General features: G+C 39.6%; 1 protein-coding gene across 2 annotated transcripts in view; it reads right to left on the reverse strand.

Annotated features, from left to right (window-relative positions):
• Window positions 1-294: 294 nt before the first annotated feature.
• Window positions 295-17,307, reverse strand: part of KCTD16 (potassium channel tetramerization domain containing 16) — a 234,383-nt gene continuing 217,370 nt past the window's right edge. For both annotated transcript variants that reach the window (XM_025040766.1, XM_025040765.1), the window contains exon 4: window positions 295-2,719. In XM_025040766.1, the coding sequence (XP_024896534.1) occupies window positions 2,265-2,719 (455 nt within the window). In that variant the 3' untranslated portion in view covers window positions 295-2,264. The remainder of the gene's footprint in view (window positions 2,720-17,307) is intronic.

The raw sequence follows: 17,307 nt of genomic DNA on the forward strand, positions 1-17,307 counted from the left end.
AAGTAGTGGGTTGACTGCCATCGTACCAGTTCTCTAATTCTTACTAGTGTGTCTCTACCTTGATACCATCAAAGCCAGATCTGAAATTAAAGGAAGTTGGGACTTTGGCCATTTTATTTAAACCCCAGCTCTTTGACAGCACTTCCAGTAGGGTCACGAGAATCATTTGACCAAAGCGAGTTTGGGGATATTTTCACCAAATTCAACTTCTTTTTGACCTATTAGGTTCTGTGACTCTTTGCAAAATCTTCCATTGTTAGGAGAATGGTATTTTGATGTGATGTTAAGAAACATTAAAAATAATGAAGACATATTGGTAGGCTTTACAAAGCTATGTTGTAGTTAAGATCAAATGTCTGCTAATATATTAACACATAAAAGACCACCACTTAAATTTATAAATGATACTTCTCTTGATAACTCCCCAAATAAACTTTCTTTTTCACTTAAGTAAACCTTTAAACTCCATTCAAATCATCACAAGAAGACATTGGCTGAGTCTGTCACATAGGTGTAAAGGCAAGAATTACAAAAGTTCAGAAAGATATCCATATACTAATGGGCACTAATAGCAGGAATCAAAACAGAATCTCTTGCATAATAAATGTGCATCAATGAAAAATTTCAAAAAGCAATTGGTCATTATTTTTCCCTCCTACAGACATAATCCAGTTGCCTTTATTACCTGTGATACATATACGAACACACACACGATAAAAATTAGGAGTGCTTGGCACACAATTAATGATTGACAAATTATTTTTCAGTTCCCACTAAAATGCATAAGGAATGCTAAAAATAAAACCTGGTCTCTTAATCTTCATTTACCACAAGTTCTAGAAAAGAACTATTGGTATGTTAATAGAATACAGAGTCACGTGGCTGGATGGCTATTAAGTTTATTTTTGGCTGTGTCTATACAGGTCGAAGATATAATCGAGAAAGAGAATTTAAAAAGCCAAAACCTGAATTTTGGAGCTTCAGTTATCTAGTTGGGTTGTTCACAGACGTGAGAGAAATGACAGCTAATCCTCGTATGGACACAGTCAAATCCCAGAATCCCAAAGGCAAACAGACTTGATTCAGACTTGTATGTAGTTGGCTACAAGAAAGTAGCAGTGTAGCACTGTAGGTTTAAAAAGTTATGAGAAATTATTAGGTGTGTAGAATACAATTCCTTCTTAAAGAAAAGGCTGGACCCTGATTCAAGTGTGAACTGTGTGGTGTTCTTACTTCCACAACTATGTGAGAATGCAGAGAGAACTGAAGGTGGATTATGTGGAAAGGCCACACCATTAAAACATGGGCAGTAAGATCTCTGAAAACATTGAAACAAGGACTGCTCAGCTCCGGGTAGAGAAGGCTGAGTGTGGGGCCATTTAGTAGTGATTTTTGTGCATCTGCATGTTCGTTTTATACCAAAACTGATTAGCTCTTCTCACCCTCTCTGAGCGCAGAGAAAGAGCATCAGCAGTGAAATGGAGCCTGAGGGTGTTCATTTCAAAATAAGGAAGACTATTTGTTGGTGATGAGGGTTATTCGATGTTAGAAAGTGTTGCCAAGAGAGGCTGGGAAATCTTCCCAAAAGGGTTTTAAGAAAAGAGCAGAGGCTCATCTGTCTGAAGTGCCCTGGGAGAGAGCCGCTGGGGCCGGGCACACCCCACAGCACTCCAGGCCCTGGGGTCATGTGTGCTGTGTGTATATACAGACTTTGTTGTGCTTGTGTTGCACAAATCCTCACGCGCACGGAATCAATATAAAGTGGCACACAATATATTTGAGTGAAAAGTCATATAAACCTGCCAGTTTCCCCTTACCCCATAAACAAAGAGAAAAGGAAAATTAAAAAATCAAACATATGCCGTTAGGCCACATCTCTTTCTACCATATTCTCCTTCAAAGGAGGGAGGTAGAGATGAGAGAAAAACCAGTTTGGGATAAATGAATCCCAAGGCCTCTCAGCTACACTTATGTAGCTGGCTCTCATTATATATAGGATATTCAGTATGTGGGACCGAGATAACAAACAAACAAATAACCCAAAAAAGATTTTCTTATACTTCCACATCTGAGAAGAAATCTACCCTGTGGATTTATGCGTTAAGGTAAATTAGGTAAATAGGCAGTAGTATATCCATGGGCATTGTGTTCTAACAAATGTGTATTGTTAGTTGTTGATTTTCTTTTCAAATATGAATTTCTTTTAGGAGGTTGATTTCAAAATGCTTACACATTGGTTTCCTCTCCCACCCCCCAGCCCTCCCCTATAGGCGATACTTCCGTAAGAGTTCAGATTGCCAAGGATGTTTTCTCTCAGGGAACCGATCCGGAATTTTGATCTTGAGGAAATCCTGGATGCATTTTTCCAGCTCTTCCTCAATGGAGAGCTTTTCCTTAACAGCTTTTTTTTTGCTGCTCATGTTCGACTCCCTGGAGCCTGACGTCAGGGTCCGGAGCAGATCGCTTTTTCGCCGCATCTCAGACTGTTGGATCTGCTGCACAGGGCCCTTCTTGATGGGACGGTCCAGAGTCTGGATGTTGGTCTGGCGTGTCACGGGCCCACAGATGACCGTCTCCTGGGGGGAGCTGGCCTCAGACTGGCTGTCACAGCTGGAGGTGGAGAGGTCGTTGCAAGACGTACCGCTTTCCCCTTCTTTGTCACCCTTGCCATTCTTGCAGCAGCAATCACAATGTGAGGGTGACCATCGGGAAGGCTCACCTGCAAGGAAGCACAGGACCCGAGCAATTAATGCCAGGCAGCTCAGCTGGAGTAGCAGGATAGCACCTGAACACACACACGCAAGCACCCACAACCATATCTTTACAAGAAGTGGCTGCAACGGAAGCCATGTCCATTGAGGGGAGGAGGTTAATAATGGTTTGTGTAAGAAAAAATACAATATAATGCTTAAGCTCACAGCCAGCGGAGTCCGACAGCCCTGGGTCAGGATACTTAGCTGTACTGTTTACTAACCTTGTATGTTGGCAGACCCCTTAAATTCACAGACCTTTAGCTTCCTCATCTCTGAGATGAGGATAATAATTTTCATACGACTTGGAATTGTAAGTCCAGGGAGGACTTAGATGAGTCAAGTGAAGTTCTAAGCACCATATGTGGTACACAGTAAGCACTCAATAAATGCTAGCCAGTTTTGCTGTGGCTAATGTGAAACCCTAATTCAAAGCTCTTCATGACAGTAGTCAGGCACAATAAGAGGTCTGTAAGAGTGGAACAATAGCTATCAGGAAGGGCTCACTCTGTGCCAGCTGCCACATTAAGCTCTGTGCATCCATCAACTCGTCAGATTCTCATGATCATTCTATGGAGTCGGTAGCTCCATACGAGCAAACTAAGACCATGAATGTTTAAGCCAACTTGCCATAGTTTGCACAAACTATAAGTGGCAGAGCTAGGATTTGAATACAGATCTCCCATATACTGTACCCAAGGCAACTACCCATTTTTCTTCAATTTGTCTGTCTGTAAAATTCCTTCTTCTCTTTTCAAACACCGTACAAGGTTTAACTTCACTCTGAAGTTTTATTCACCTCTCCTCAAAAATAGTTGTCAGTTTTTTCTCTCTGAATCATATTTTTTTTTATTTTGTGTCTCTGCTATTGTACATGTCACATTCTAATTCTTTTTTATCTTCTGCATCTCAGCTCCTATATCACGACCTCCCTAAAATGGGCACAGTAAAGTGTCCATTATTGTAATCCCAGCAAGTTGCTCAGAGAACAATGTAGAAATTCAATAAAAGACTGTACCCCTATAATGACTTTTAAGTACCTGGATCCAGCCATATCTGAAGCTACTCCTGTCAGTGGACTTTTTAGTTATATGATCCACTAAGTTACATTTAAACCAGCGTGAGTCCTTCTCTTCCTATTCCCCTGAGTCTTGATTTGCAGCACTGAATTTTGCTATTCGAAGGCAGAGCTATTTTTTTCAGATACACAGTTGTTGGCTCTCTGAACTAGGAAATTCACAATGATGGCACAAAGCAGTTTCCTAAATATCATTCCCTGCTTCCAGCCTTCCAAACAGCCACAGTCTTGGAGTCACGAACCCAATACTACTATTTGCTGATCATACATTATGCACTGGACACTTCATATAGTTCATTGCACTTAAGCCATAAAAAAATAAAGGGAAACAAAATCCCTTTATGATACTAATACTGGGGACCAGGATGATGTAGTATCTATATATTTTATAGGAGACCTAGTTTTTATGTGCACTATAACTTATTATCAGAAATAATGAGCCACTTTATAATAAGATCCCACTTTATTGCCATTTCAAATACGGTCAAAGTAGAGGAAATCTAGAATGGAAACTATAAGGAAAGTTATGCCCTGTCTTCTGGTACAATGCCTGTGCTCTACATATCTAAATGATTTAACTATTTATAGCAACTTATCTTGATATAGTTTTCCAGAGGGAGTAAAACAAAGAAGTCCCTGTAAATCGCAACTCCAAGACTATCTCTAACTCTTTCAAACCACTTTTAAAAATGTGACTGAATAATCGCTGTATTTATATACCCATTAAATGCAATGTAACGATCCAAAAGGAATCACCATGGCACTCATGTCCTAGTTACCCCAAGCTATCACAAATAAATATCTTCCGTGCAACAGACCGCTCAACGTGAACCAGCTGGCAACTGAAAATAACCACAATAGAAGGTGACTGCCGTCGGCCGGCCTGATTTTGAGGAGACTGTTCCTCTCCTTCAGAGGGAGAGTCTGCCTCTGCCTCTGCCTCACCAAACCTGCCTGTTCACATACCCATATGACTCGATGGAAAAATGAACAAGTCAAGAAAAAGTAATTACACCAATCCAGAGTTGATCTAGTTGGATCCTTTTTGAGAAAAGTGCAGATATTGAACTTAACCTTTGGGTGGGGGGGGGGAAAGAAGAGGCAGAACAGAGGAATGAGAGAAAACAGAAGGAGAAGAAAAAATGCTGGGATATGCCTGCCTATTACCTTAAACCAAGGAAACAAAATATTTTGTTCCTAAACCCTGTTGAACCAACAGAAATGCAAGCCTGTGTTTTTCTGCCCAGGAGAAAAGGTAAAGTTACAACAGTCACTGGACTTGGAGGGAAATCTGAAGCTTTTCTAAAAGCCATTTAACAATACAAACCCCATCGGGTGGGGGAGCCATGCGTGCTGACGTGGAAACTGGCACGCAGCCCTCCACTACGTGTCCAAGCCGAGACCCTGACGCGGGTTTGGCTACTTCCAACCTTGGAGGCTGGGACGATCGTGGATTTAAATGTCAGCTCCTCCATCTTCCAGACAAATGGAAACATCACTTTCCACTTGTTCTAGGCGCTAACACTATTAAAGGGAAATCGAACGACTTCATTTTAGTGGAGACTGTCATACTACCACATGCTTCAATATTTTATGAGAACATTTGAATGTTTTACCATTTTGGCAAGATAATTCATAAGGTGGCTTCTGAAGCCTATATATTATATTGAAATCAAGGAGAAAGATGGGATTAAGATAGTCTAGCTGGAGGTGCTGTGTGAAGAGTTATAGTGAAATGTGAAAGACAATCAGATGTGAGAAGATAGCCACCCATGTCTTTCCTGGAAGCACTATCTGTCTGACTACCCCCTTCCTAAGAACTCAACCACAAGCAGGGGTTTTAAACCGGAACAAAGGAGTAACATGTGGGTGCTCTCGCCCTCGCAGTCCCACTGACGTGTGCTCCCCAGTCCTGGAAAGTGTGAAAGAATCCGTGAAAGGCAACCCTAAGGCATCCGAGAATCCTTCCCAATTATAGCAAATAACAATCTCAGAAATACCTTGGTACTTCAAATTGTAACATATTTTTGCTTCCAATTTGCTGAAGTTTCAATACTGCCTATAATAATTCTCTCCATTTGAGGAGAAAATAGGATACAACTGATTAGCCAGATGTGGGGAGAAAACCATTTCATTCCAAGAAAAGTCTGATTTACTGATATTAAAAAAGCAAAAATCTATTGCCTTTTGGGGGCTTATTAAATAATTGCTGGTCAAAGGGCCTACCAGCTCTGCCTTACTTTAAAATATCCACTGCTGAATTTGTGGGTTATTATACCATTTTTAGTATCTGGCACATAATAGAAGTTTGATAAATGTTGGATAAATGAATGAATGAATGAGCCAAACACATCTGCTAAATTGTATCAAGTTGATAACATAGCAGGACAGATTTCAGAGTCAGGATCCACAATTTGTCAGCTTGAATAAATTACTTCACCTCCCTGTGACTTGGTTTCCTCATCTGAAAAATAAAGTTAGTATCTTCTTCATGGAGGTTTTAAGAAAATTAAATGAGATAATGTAAAGGTGTTTCATGGTTTATGCCACCCAATAAGCATTCCATTCATTCATACCTATTCATTCAAGTATAAGCCAGATACTGATCTATATAAAACAAATCGAGAGCCTGTCAGATATGATTATTATGTTTCCACAACCAATTCTTAGGTCTGGTTGGAGCATAATGTCAAGAAGCACACTGATGCTATAACTGGACTCATCAGGAAAATGTATGTTGAAGATTTAGTAATGTCTGACTTTGGTGTGGGTACAGTGTCTGACACAGAGTGTGTGACCAGAGGATAGTTTTGGAAGGAAGGTCCCTTTTTAGTGCAGGGCTTAGACTTTCACAAATGGATGAGTTATCTAGGGTAAAAATTTACTTGAAGGCCCATCAACTAAATTTAAACCCAGAGCCGGGAGGAATTTGGGGGAAGGACAGGAAACTCAATTGCCCTAAGTCCTTATAGCTCGAATCTTCCAATATTTTACAACCTGGAAACTGAGGGCCAATCGAGCAAACTGTTTGACTGGACTTCGTTTCCTTCCGCTGTTGCCCTGTGGGAGTCCTTATTGATAAAGAAAAAAGAGGAAGACTACATAATGTTTCCCCCTAGGAAAGATTCAAATGGAGCTGAAGAAAACACAACTTAGCAAACTCACGAAGTGCTTATGCATTTTTAAAAGAGGCAGCTCTGCAATCTACCCACACTTCAAATTCTCCACCTGCTAATGGTTGTGAGCGCAACGCACGCCATTTACAGCGACAGCTGGGAAAAATGCTTTCCACTGTCTTCTCCATCAGTGATGCAGGAGCCTGCCCGTCTGTGAGCTAGGTGGCCAGATTTAATTTATCGGGACTGCTGAAAGACATTCTTAGTATCCTGGCCGAAAAGTCAATAACGGCCAAATTGATGTTTTTATAATTCTGCTAACCTTGGAAAAGATATTGCATAGTGGAGATTGGGAATAGGCAGGCTGTGCAAGCTTCTGAGAAAAATGCATCTTCAAGCTTGACAATCATCATTTCTTGTTTGTGGTTGACTTTTTTCCCTCGTGTACATTTGGCCTTGGACAAGCCCAGCTGGGGCTCCTCATTAAGAGGGGGCAAGTTTAGGCAAGGACAGACAGTTGAACCATCTATGCATCGGTCAGGACCAGTCAGGAAAACAGATACTCTGCCTGTTATCTTACCAGGGAGAATTTAATGTAAGGAATTGGTTAAACAGATATTGGAGGAGTGAAAATGCAAAAGAAGGTGACACTGAAGAGATGAAAATAGTGACAGCAGGAGGCAGTTACCACCCTAAGGGCTGGGGAGACAAATAAAAGAGGATGAGTTATTAGAACCCAGAAGCTTGCAAGAGTTACCCTGTGGAGGTGGGACCCAGGCATCTGAGGAGGGCATGCCGCCTACAGGTGCCTATATCTCTGAAGTGGCCTGACTCTGGGAATTACAGAAAAGAAAAAAATGGGAACTGGGACCAGCTGCTTCTGGGGCAAATAAAAGATGGGCTGTGGCTGATGAACATGAGCAGACAAGGAGTCCTCCTGGCCTCACGTCTCAGTCTTACTGCAGCATCCCCGATGGAGAGAATCTAGCAGGAAGCCAGCTGGGCAAACAGGAAGTGTGGTCAGCTGAATCCCAGTCCCAGTGTCATACGGCACAGTAGATTGGAGCTAAGAGGCAACGGCTTAATAACAGCACACTCACCCTGCCTGAGATGCAAAAGAAAAACACAGCTCTTGATCTGCTGGAACAGGTGCCTGAATGAGGAGTCAGGAAATGAAAATAAAGCCATCACCTAAGTTCATGCCTTGCTACCCTTTCTTATACATACCATAGGGTTTTGCATTTGTTTGTCCCTCTGCCAGGAACATTTATTCTTCAGATTTTCATCTGTTTAGCTTTTTTTTTTTTTGGTTTTCAAGAGCTTGGTTTAAACATCAATTTCTCAGATTGGCCTAACCTAGCTATCCCCCAACCCAATTTAGCCAGTCTCAATCTCTAGCTTGTTTCTTTCACACCATCGCCATGAGCAATTATGGATGTTTCTAGGTTTATTTGTTTAGTGTCTGTTTCCCACATCAGACCTTAAGGCCTGTGTTTGTCCCCTTCTGAATTCTAATGCACACTCCAGGGAGCATACAGGCCAAGGTTCCAGGGCACATAGTAGATGCTCAGGAAATATCTGCATGATAAATGAATGGGAGAAAAAAACAAATGATGTATATAGAAAATAATTTTTGGTTTAGAGTGTGTGAGAGACAGTGAACCTTGTACTGGGGGAAAAGAAAAGATTGAAAAATCTGACATGTAAAGGTCATTGGAATGAAAAATATTTAGGAACATCACTAGACATTTAATATGCATGTGACAAAAACATGCTGACCTGTAGATAATGGCAAAATCCATAGGCCTATCCAGAATTGAATAATTGCTTATGTATGTATGTAAACATTTATTTTTCATTGATCCTCAGTCATAATTATTTACTGATACATATAAAACAACCTCTAAGGCATTATACAACTTAAGTAAAAATTAACTTTCCTAACCATTCAATACCTCATCTCTATTCACATCATTTTCCAATTTTGGTGATGCTTAAAACTTCCTAGCTCAGGTTTTTCACCTATGGGGTTTCTCTCTAAACAGAGGAATGCAATGGTTTGTACGAGGCAAGAAATTGTGAATTTTGACTTCCTAGTCTACTGCCTTGCTCTTTTAAGTGCTCCTTGATGACACATTTATTTCATTTTCCTTTTTGCCTTTTACTTGCTTTCTTCCTCTTTATTTTATTTCCTTCTCTTAGTCTCAGCATTCTTCAGTTAAGGTCATACTTGATTACTCCTGCCCAAAAGTTCTCACTTGCCTATTGCATAGGGAAGTTCCGTGGCCCATCTTGATTCCTTTTTTTATTTCTTCCTCTTCACTTTGGCCATACCTAGCCATGGGGGGGACATAATGCCTCATTTTCACCAGGTTATCTTCAGATGATAACAGACTAGAAAGATCTACAGTATTTAGCAACTCTGTCTAAACATGTATCTCTGCAAGTGGGATTGATTAGTCCACTGACTAATCACTATTCTTTTAATTAGGATTTTGAAATGGGACAAAGGAGGCTCTAACTGAGGATTTTCTCCACATGCCCACAGCCTATACTGAGATCATGCAATAATAATAGGCAACATTAAATTGAGTGTTTACTTATGCCCCGTGTTGTTCAGCATTTGCCTTGCAAAATTTCATTTGAGATTTACAACATCCCTATAAAGTGGCTCTATTGTTATTCACATTTTACAGAGGAGCCAACTAAGGAGCAGAAAGGCTAAGCAACTAACCCGAAGTCTTTAAGAGACTAGCGATCACACAGACTTGGGTGATCTGACCCCAGGAATTTCATAATGAGCCAGGCAAAACCTGGGATTTAGAGTCAAAGAAATGGGAATGAGACTCAGCTCTGCTGGTGACTTCCATTTTCTTCATCTGAAAATGTTGGAAATAACAATACTTCTCTGGTAGGAGGGTGAGAATTAAATACTTGTCCATAGCATGATCACAGTGCCTAGAATATATCCAGTGCCCACTAATAATGGCTTTTTAAAAGAGAACCAATTACTTTTGATACCCAAATGGCAACATTAATATTAATCACAATATGTGAAATATTTAAAAGGTGATTTCAATAAAGGTAACTATATAGGTAATATCTTGTTTCTTCTGCTTTCCTTTCAATAGACAAATGCCCTAAAACCTGCCTTCATATTGCTTCGCTGTCTCTACTTTTGACTCTCATCATGCACTGTCTACCAAAAAATCAATCCCAATTGCATAGATTGATAACATACAGTAAAACACCACTGATGAACAAATCTATTAATATATAAATCTTCCTCCTGGCTCTAGAGCAAGTATGGCCATTCTTGACCTGCAGTGACTTTAAGAGCTACAAGAATTGCTGAAAGAGGAGACAAATTGTACACTGCGATAATAGTTCACTGTTCCTTTATATATGATTTTCCTTCTTTTGTTAAATCACATTAACTGAACACAAATGCCCAACCTCATAAGATTGCCCAACTCACCCTTCTCTTAAAGGGAGAGATATGCTTCAATCGTGGAGCCCACCTTTACACCTCCATGGTTAATTCACTTAAAACAGTTGTTCAAGGGGGTTGACAAATGTATCTAATAAGCAATAAAAGCAAAGGGGTGCTACCAACATAAATTAGCACTAAAGATTTCCAGACCAGAGGGAATGGAAAATAAATAGTATGATCCCTGTGATAACCATGAGGAAGTTAGACTGAGAGAGATGTGCGTTGTACATTGCTTGGTCTCATGTTATTAAATACATTCTTCTTTCTGTATTGATAATTAGACACACTCTCAATTGTTAACATCTGAAAAACAGATAGGAAAGAGCTTTTATAAAAGAGAACCAAAAGAGTGGTGTAAGATAAGAGTCCAATTTCATTCTTCTGCGTGTGTTTATCCAGTTTTCCCAACACTATTTATTGAAGAGGCTATCTTTTCTTCATTGAGTAGTCTTGGCTCCTTTGTCAAATATTAGTTGACAGTATATGCGAAGGTTGATTTCTGGGCTCTTGATTCTGTTTCATTAGTCTGTGTGTCTATTTTTATGACAGGACCATACTGTTTTGATTACTATTACTTTGTAATATAGTTTGAAATCAGAAAGTACATCTCCAGCTTTGTTCTTCCTCAGTACTGCTTTGGCTATTTGGGGTCTTTTGTAGTTCCATACAAATTTTAGGATTTTTTTTTTCCTATTTCAGTGAAAAATGCCATTAGAATTTTGATAGAGATTATATTAATTCAAAATGGATTAAAGTCTTGAATAAAATACTTTTGTTACATAAAACTGTAAAACTCCTAGAAGAAAACGTAGGGAAAAGCTCCTTGATGATTGGTCTTAGCAAAGATTTTTAGATATGACACCAAAAGCACATACAACAAAAACAAAACTCAATTAAGTGGGACTACATGAAACTAAAATGCTTTTGTACAGCAAAAGAAACAACAAAATGAAAAGGCAACCTACAGAATGAGAGAAAACATTTGCAAACCATATATTTGATAATGGGTTAATATTAAAAATATATAAAGAACTCACGTAACTCAAGAGAAGAAAATCTGATTTTAAAATGGGCAGAGGAACGGAATATATATTTTCCAAAGAAGACATCCAATTGGCTAATAGGTAGGTGAAAAGGTATCAGGAAGAGGAAGAGGCTGGGGGAGAGGTGAGATTGAAGGAAATGAGATCAATTTAGGAATTCTTATGGGCCTATGGAATATCAATTGATAAATCCTGATCTCTTTTTTCATGATCACTATTTCAAATCTCCCTTTTCCCATATGTTTCCTCTAATTCTATAAAAATCTCTTTTTTTTCAATAATTCTATGTGACACACATACATTCATACAGTTGTATAGAGTGGCATGGTGCAAAACAGAAAACTAACCTTAGCAAAATGAAACAGGATATCTTAAATTTTTTATAAGAAATTCTATTTTACTCTTTGTGCTAGTTTTGTCTTTCATTGAATTATAAGTTTCTGGAAAGCAAGTTCCCATTTGAAAGAGTTCCTGGCTGAAAATTGCACTCATTTTACTTTGACAAAGATTTAAGAAGAGCCATAACTTAGCAAGTGAGAAGGCATTGTGAAACCCAGTATTTGTATAATACTTAATAGATTATAAAACCATTTCCATTCATTATACCTCATTTGATCCTTGCATTTATTCACTCAGCACTCAAATGATATCTGATTGCCTTCTACTTGATATTCTCTAGACAATGCGAACACGGCTGGCCACAGAGATTTCACATTCCAGTAAAAAAGAACAAACAATAAACAAGTAAAAGATAATAAAATTTTAGGTAGTGATGATGGCTGTGAAGAGAATAAAACATGATGATATGATAAAGTGACTTGGGGTGAGAGAGTTGCAATCAATAGATAGAATTGTCAGATGGTATCTTCAGGGAAGTTGACTTTGAGTGAAGACCTAATATCTAAAAGAAGCCAGCCTGTGAAGACCATGTGGAAGTCATTACAGGCAAAAGGAACATGAGATGCAAAGGTCCTAAGGTAGGAATAAGATGGCATGTGCGAGGAATGAAAGGAGACCTATGTGGCTTAAATGTGCTAAGAGACGGGGAATGGTAGAAGATGAGGTTGGAGAGAGACCAGGGCATCAAGAAGGATGACCTTAACAGGAGAATCACATGATCTGTCTTTATTATAAGCTTACTCTGGCTGTTCTCCAGAGAACAGAGGCCGGGAGGCCAATTAGCAGGCTATTCCAAGTTCAGGCAAGAGCTGATGATGACTTCTAGGAGTGGACATGGACAGCAGGGACTCTATGAGGTAAATTTCCTTATTCCTGGTTTACAAATGAGAAAAGTGAGGCTCAGGAAAGAAAAGGATTTGTCTAAGCTGGGTATTAGACAACAATTATGTCACAGTTGTGTCAATGGTTAAGGCATCTGAAAATATAGATTGTTTTGAATCTTAAACCAATTGGTTTTTGACAGAAGATGCTCTTGCTTTCTCCAGCTCTATCCTGTATATCAGAACACTTACTCGGTTAGTCCTTCTGCTGATCTGCACCTGCTGGGGTTGTTTGATTGACTTCACAAATTAGGAGCCTGGAATTTAATTCTAAATCAGGAATCATTACATTGTTTGTAAACAATGACAGACGATGATAAATATGCATTCCGATTCATTACTGCCTTCCCATGTGCCATCTTCACTTTCCCGTTTCTATCATCTTGTCACATCTTAATACCTAATTGTGTGTTCTTTACAACAGGGAGAGTGATCATAGCTGCAAACACATTGAAATGCAAGAAGACAGCCATGTATTCTGCTGGGTTCTTAGGAACAGGAGCCAAACCTGAAGTTCAAACACTATTGAAAATTAACAGGTTTTCAGTATGTTCAGCTTTCTATCATTCCTTTGGTTTGTATACTCGGTTTTTATTCAAGGGACAGAGTTTCTAATAGATTTCCATTACAGCCCAGCCCCTGAAGCTAAATTAGTAAAAAACAAAAGAAACACACACACACACATACACACACACACACACACACACACACACGAAACAAAAAGCAGCTAAATTCCATTAGGGTCTAAGATGTTTGGCATGTTCTCTCTCTCTCTCCTTTTCTTTTTTCTTTTAATTTAATTTATTTTCTTTTAACAGTGGGACCAAGGAGTAGTTAGTATAGATCATAAGATGGGGCTTCTATATCTATAGAACAGCAGCCTCTATAGTAGAATTCATTACTTGGTTCATTACTGCCTTCTCATGTGCCGTCTTCACATGGTTTATTAAGTATCAATTATTCATTGATGGTACAATGCAGGTGTTATATAAATCAAGCAGCAGTACGTGAGAAAGGCAATTTCACATGGTTTGAAAAGAGCTTGGCCTGTGATGTCAGACAAATGTCAGAATGAATCGTGCTTCTATTTGTCACTTGCGTGACTTAAGCAAGTCACTGAACCTCAGTTTGCTCACCTGTCAAATGGGGGCAACAGCAGTACCTGCCTCGGGGGGTTGTTTGAGAAGTAAGTGCAGAGTGCTCTGCTTGGTGCTTGGCTCCTCAAATAAATATATTTGTCACTGTTGTTACCTGTTCTTCTTATTATTACTTATATTAGTAATATTTATTGTTACCAATTGTAAGTAATTATTACTAATGTATTATTACTAAGTATTTCAAATTATTTCTCAATCTGCTTCTCTCATATGAAGAGAATGAATGATATATTATGAGCTTTTTTTCCCCATCAGTGGGGTCAGCCCTACTGTACTCTACCAAACAGAAGTTCATCTGACTAACTCCACTGGTGAGAAGATGACTGGGCTGGATTTCACTGTATGGTGAAGGCTTTGCGCAAAGGTGCCTCGGTTACACAGGCAGGCAGAATACTGCCCACGTCACAGCAAAGACCCATGTCCCAAGCCCCGATCTGGTACCAACAAGTTACATGGCCTTGGCCAAATTCCTAAAATACCTGTATTTTTCTCATCCCTAATTTTGACAGTATTATTAACCTACTTATTCCTTGCCAGGTTCTCTCTGTCAAATCAGAATACTCATGAAGACATTTTTCAAAATAGTGATAATAATAATAACACAGCATATAAATTTGAGGTAGAATCTGTATTTTGGGTATTATTATCATTCTATCATCAGTCTTCACTTCGGTCTCATTGGCACTAGATGGTTCTCCTTAGCAGGACAGAAGAGACTTTTGATCTGCTGATTCTGTCCTTAATCTGGTCTCCTTCCACTCCCTAAATCTATTCCTTAGTGTTTGTACATTAGGTTTCTCGCCTCATTGACTTTACTCATATTGTCCTTTCTGCCTTAAGAACCGTTTTTGTCCCCTCTTCCCTTTGCCTGGGTAACTTATCAGTGGAGTGTCAGCTTTGTTGTACCTTCTCCAGGAAGCCTACTGATTTCCTCCATCCCCAACCCCAAGTGCCCCTAGATGTCAAGTCACTGGCCCTTCTTCTGCCCTCCCATTTCACCCGGGGCACAGCTCTCTTGCACTTACAGCATTGTGAGTTTCTCCTACTTAGACTCTAAGCCCCTTGCCAGCAGAGACCATGCTTATTCACCTTCTATTCCCACAGAAGAGCAAAGAATTCTACATGTCACGGTCACCCCACCACGGTCATTTGAGTGAGCAAATAAATGACACATCTTTTAATCAACTAGGTTCTCTGACTATGGAGTAATTAAGTATTCACTACATTTAAATACATATACAGCCATGTGTTGCTCAATGATGAGGATACATTCTGAGAAATGTGTTATAAGGCAATTTTCCCCTTGGGCAGACATCACAGAGTACACTTCCACCCAGGCTATGTGGACTAACCTATTGCTCCCAGGCTACAAACCTGTACAGCATGTTACTGAATACTGTTGGCAATCGTAACACAGTTGTAAGTATTTGTATATCTAAACATAGGAAAGATACAGTAAAAATAAGGCACAGAAGATAAAAAATGGTACACCTGTATAGGGCACTTATCATGGATGGACCCTGCAGGACTGGAAGTTGCTCTGGGTGAGTCAGTGAGTGAGTGGTGAGAGCATGTGAAGGCCTATGACACTACTATAGACTTTGTAAACACTGTTCATCACCACAGACATATGAATAATGCATTTTGGTATGACATTATGACAGCTACAATGTCACGAGGCAATAGGAATTTTTCAGCTCTGTTATAATCTTACGAGATTGACGGGTACGTTGTTACGTGGCACATGACTGTAGCCCAGAGATTACTGCCTTTCCAGCACACGTTTGTACTTCATCTAAGCATAGCTTACTTTGTTTCCTCAACTGCCACACTTGAAGCTTCAACTACACTTGTCATCTATGGCAATGTGCGTATTTTGTTTAGAAAATGTCTGCATTTCTCCTCTTCTCAGATCTTTAAATATCAATTTTGAATAAAAATAGTTTGTATAGCATAAGGCTTGTAAGAGACTATTGAGGGAAAGGCCATTTCAAAGTGTCTATCTTTTTTAAATGCTCATCTTTACAGTCGTTACAAGAGGTTGTACTTTGTTTGTTTCTACATCCACTGGGGGAAAAAAATAAATGTAGTGTGGTCTCAAAAAGCAATGTTGCCGAAATAAATCCAAAAGCCTAGATCTATCCAGTTTTATCAGTCAAAAATAAATTCACCTAAATGAAGTCACTGAATCATGCATTAAGGAAAATGAATAGTAAACCTGAGACCCTGGCAACTTACCTCCCTCAGCTGAATGGAAAATAGGCAAGAGAAGTTTGATACTCAAATTGCAATGTAATATGTCCCCCTAAGGAGTCTAGTCTGGGATAAATTGCCTGTGTGAGGGCAGGCGGAGTGGGTGGAGAGGGGATGAATGGGAAGGAACAAAGCGATAGACCAAGTCAGAGACAAGAAAGAAGCTCGCAGTGAGTAGAGGGACAGGCTGTGTTTTCAGTCACAGCTAATTTTAGTTGGAAGAAAAGCGTGCATTTTCTCGTAAGTTAAAATGTTAGTGTTAAAGGTCAAAAAGAAGTATACTGTTTTCATGCTATGCCTATTGCTAAAAATTCCAGAAAAGTTAAACTCTTTTGTTTGTGTGTGGGAATGGAAATATAGGAAGAATTAAAAAGAATGAAAATATATAAAGAATTTAAAGTAGTGAATATATGCAAAGAATTACATGTGTCTTTTTAGATACACTTGTTGAAAAGGGTTAAGTTCTAAACTCATACTCCTGTTCCTAATATTTGAGGATGATGTATGTACCATTCATTTATTGCTGTGGGTAGAAGATCATACAAGTTTGGTACAATTTTTAAATGACATAGTATGAGACATGGTGATGGTTTGCAGTTTATCTTTGAATCAAGTTCATATTTTTAGTACTTCAAATATGGGGCACAAGTTTCCTTTCTGTGGTGCTGCTGCAGGAGAATCAGGCATGGACCCAGGACACCAAGACAACTGTGCCTGGAGAACTGCAGCTATGTTCAGATATTCTCAGATGGGTGCTCTTCCAATCTATGGAAGACCCTTTCTTAAAAAACATAGGCTATTGAAGCCTCCACTTCAATGCTTCGTCGCTCTCTTTGAACATTGCCAGTCCTACCTAGAAGCATTCCTTCCCCCTCTCTCACCCTACTGCTAACCTTTTAGGCTGCTACCATCCCTTGCTCCCCTGCTTACCCATCAGGGTCAACCCATCCTCCCAATCCAACTCTCTCCATCCAACTAGGGGTTCACTTGATCCTGCCCTCATCCCACTGCTTTGCCAGAGGGATCACAGTAGCTGGGGCTGGCTCGATGGCCCCACAGCAAGCGCACTAAATTTCCTTTTCTGACTTTTCCTCTCCACCATCTCCTTGTATCCAAATTATCTGCCGCCATGACTTC

This window comes from Pteropus alecto, unplaced genomic scaffold (assembly GCF_000325575.1).
Source record: "Pteropus alecto unplaced genomic scaffold, ASM32557v1 scaffold78, whole genome shotgun sequence".
Classification (NCBI taxonomy): domain Eukaryota; kingdom Metazoa; phylum Chordata; class Mammalia; order Chiroptera; family Pteropodidae; genus Pteropus; species Pteropus alecto.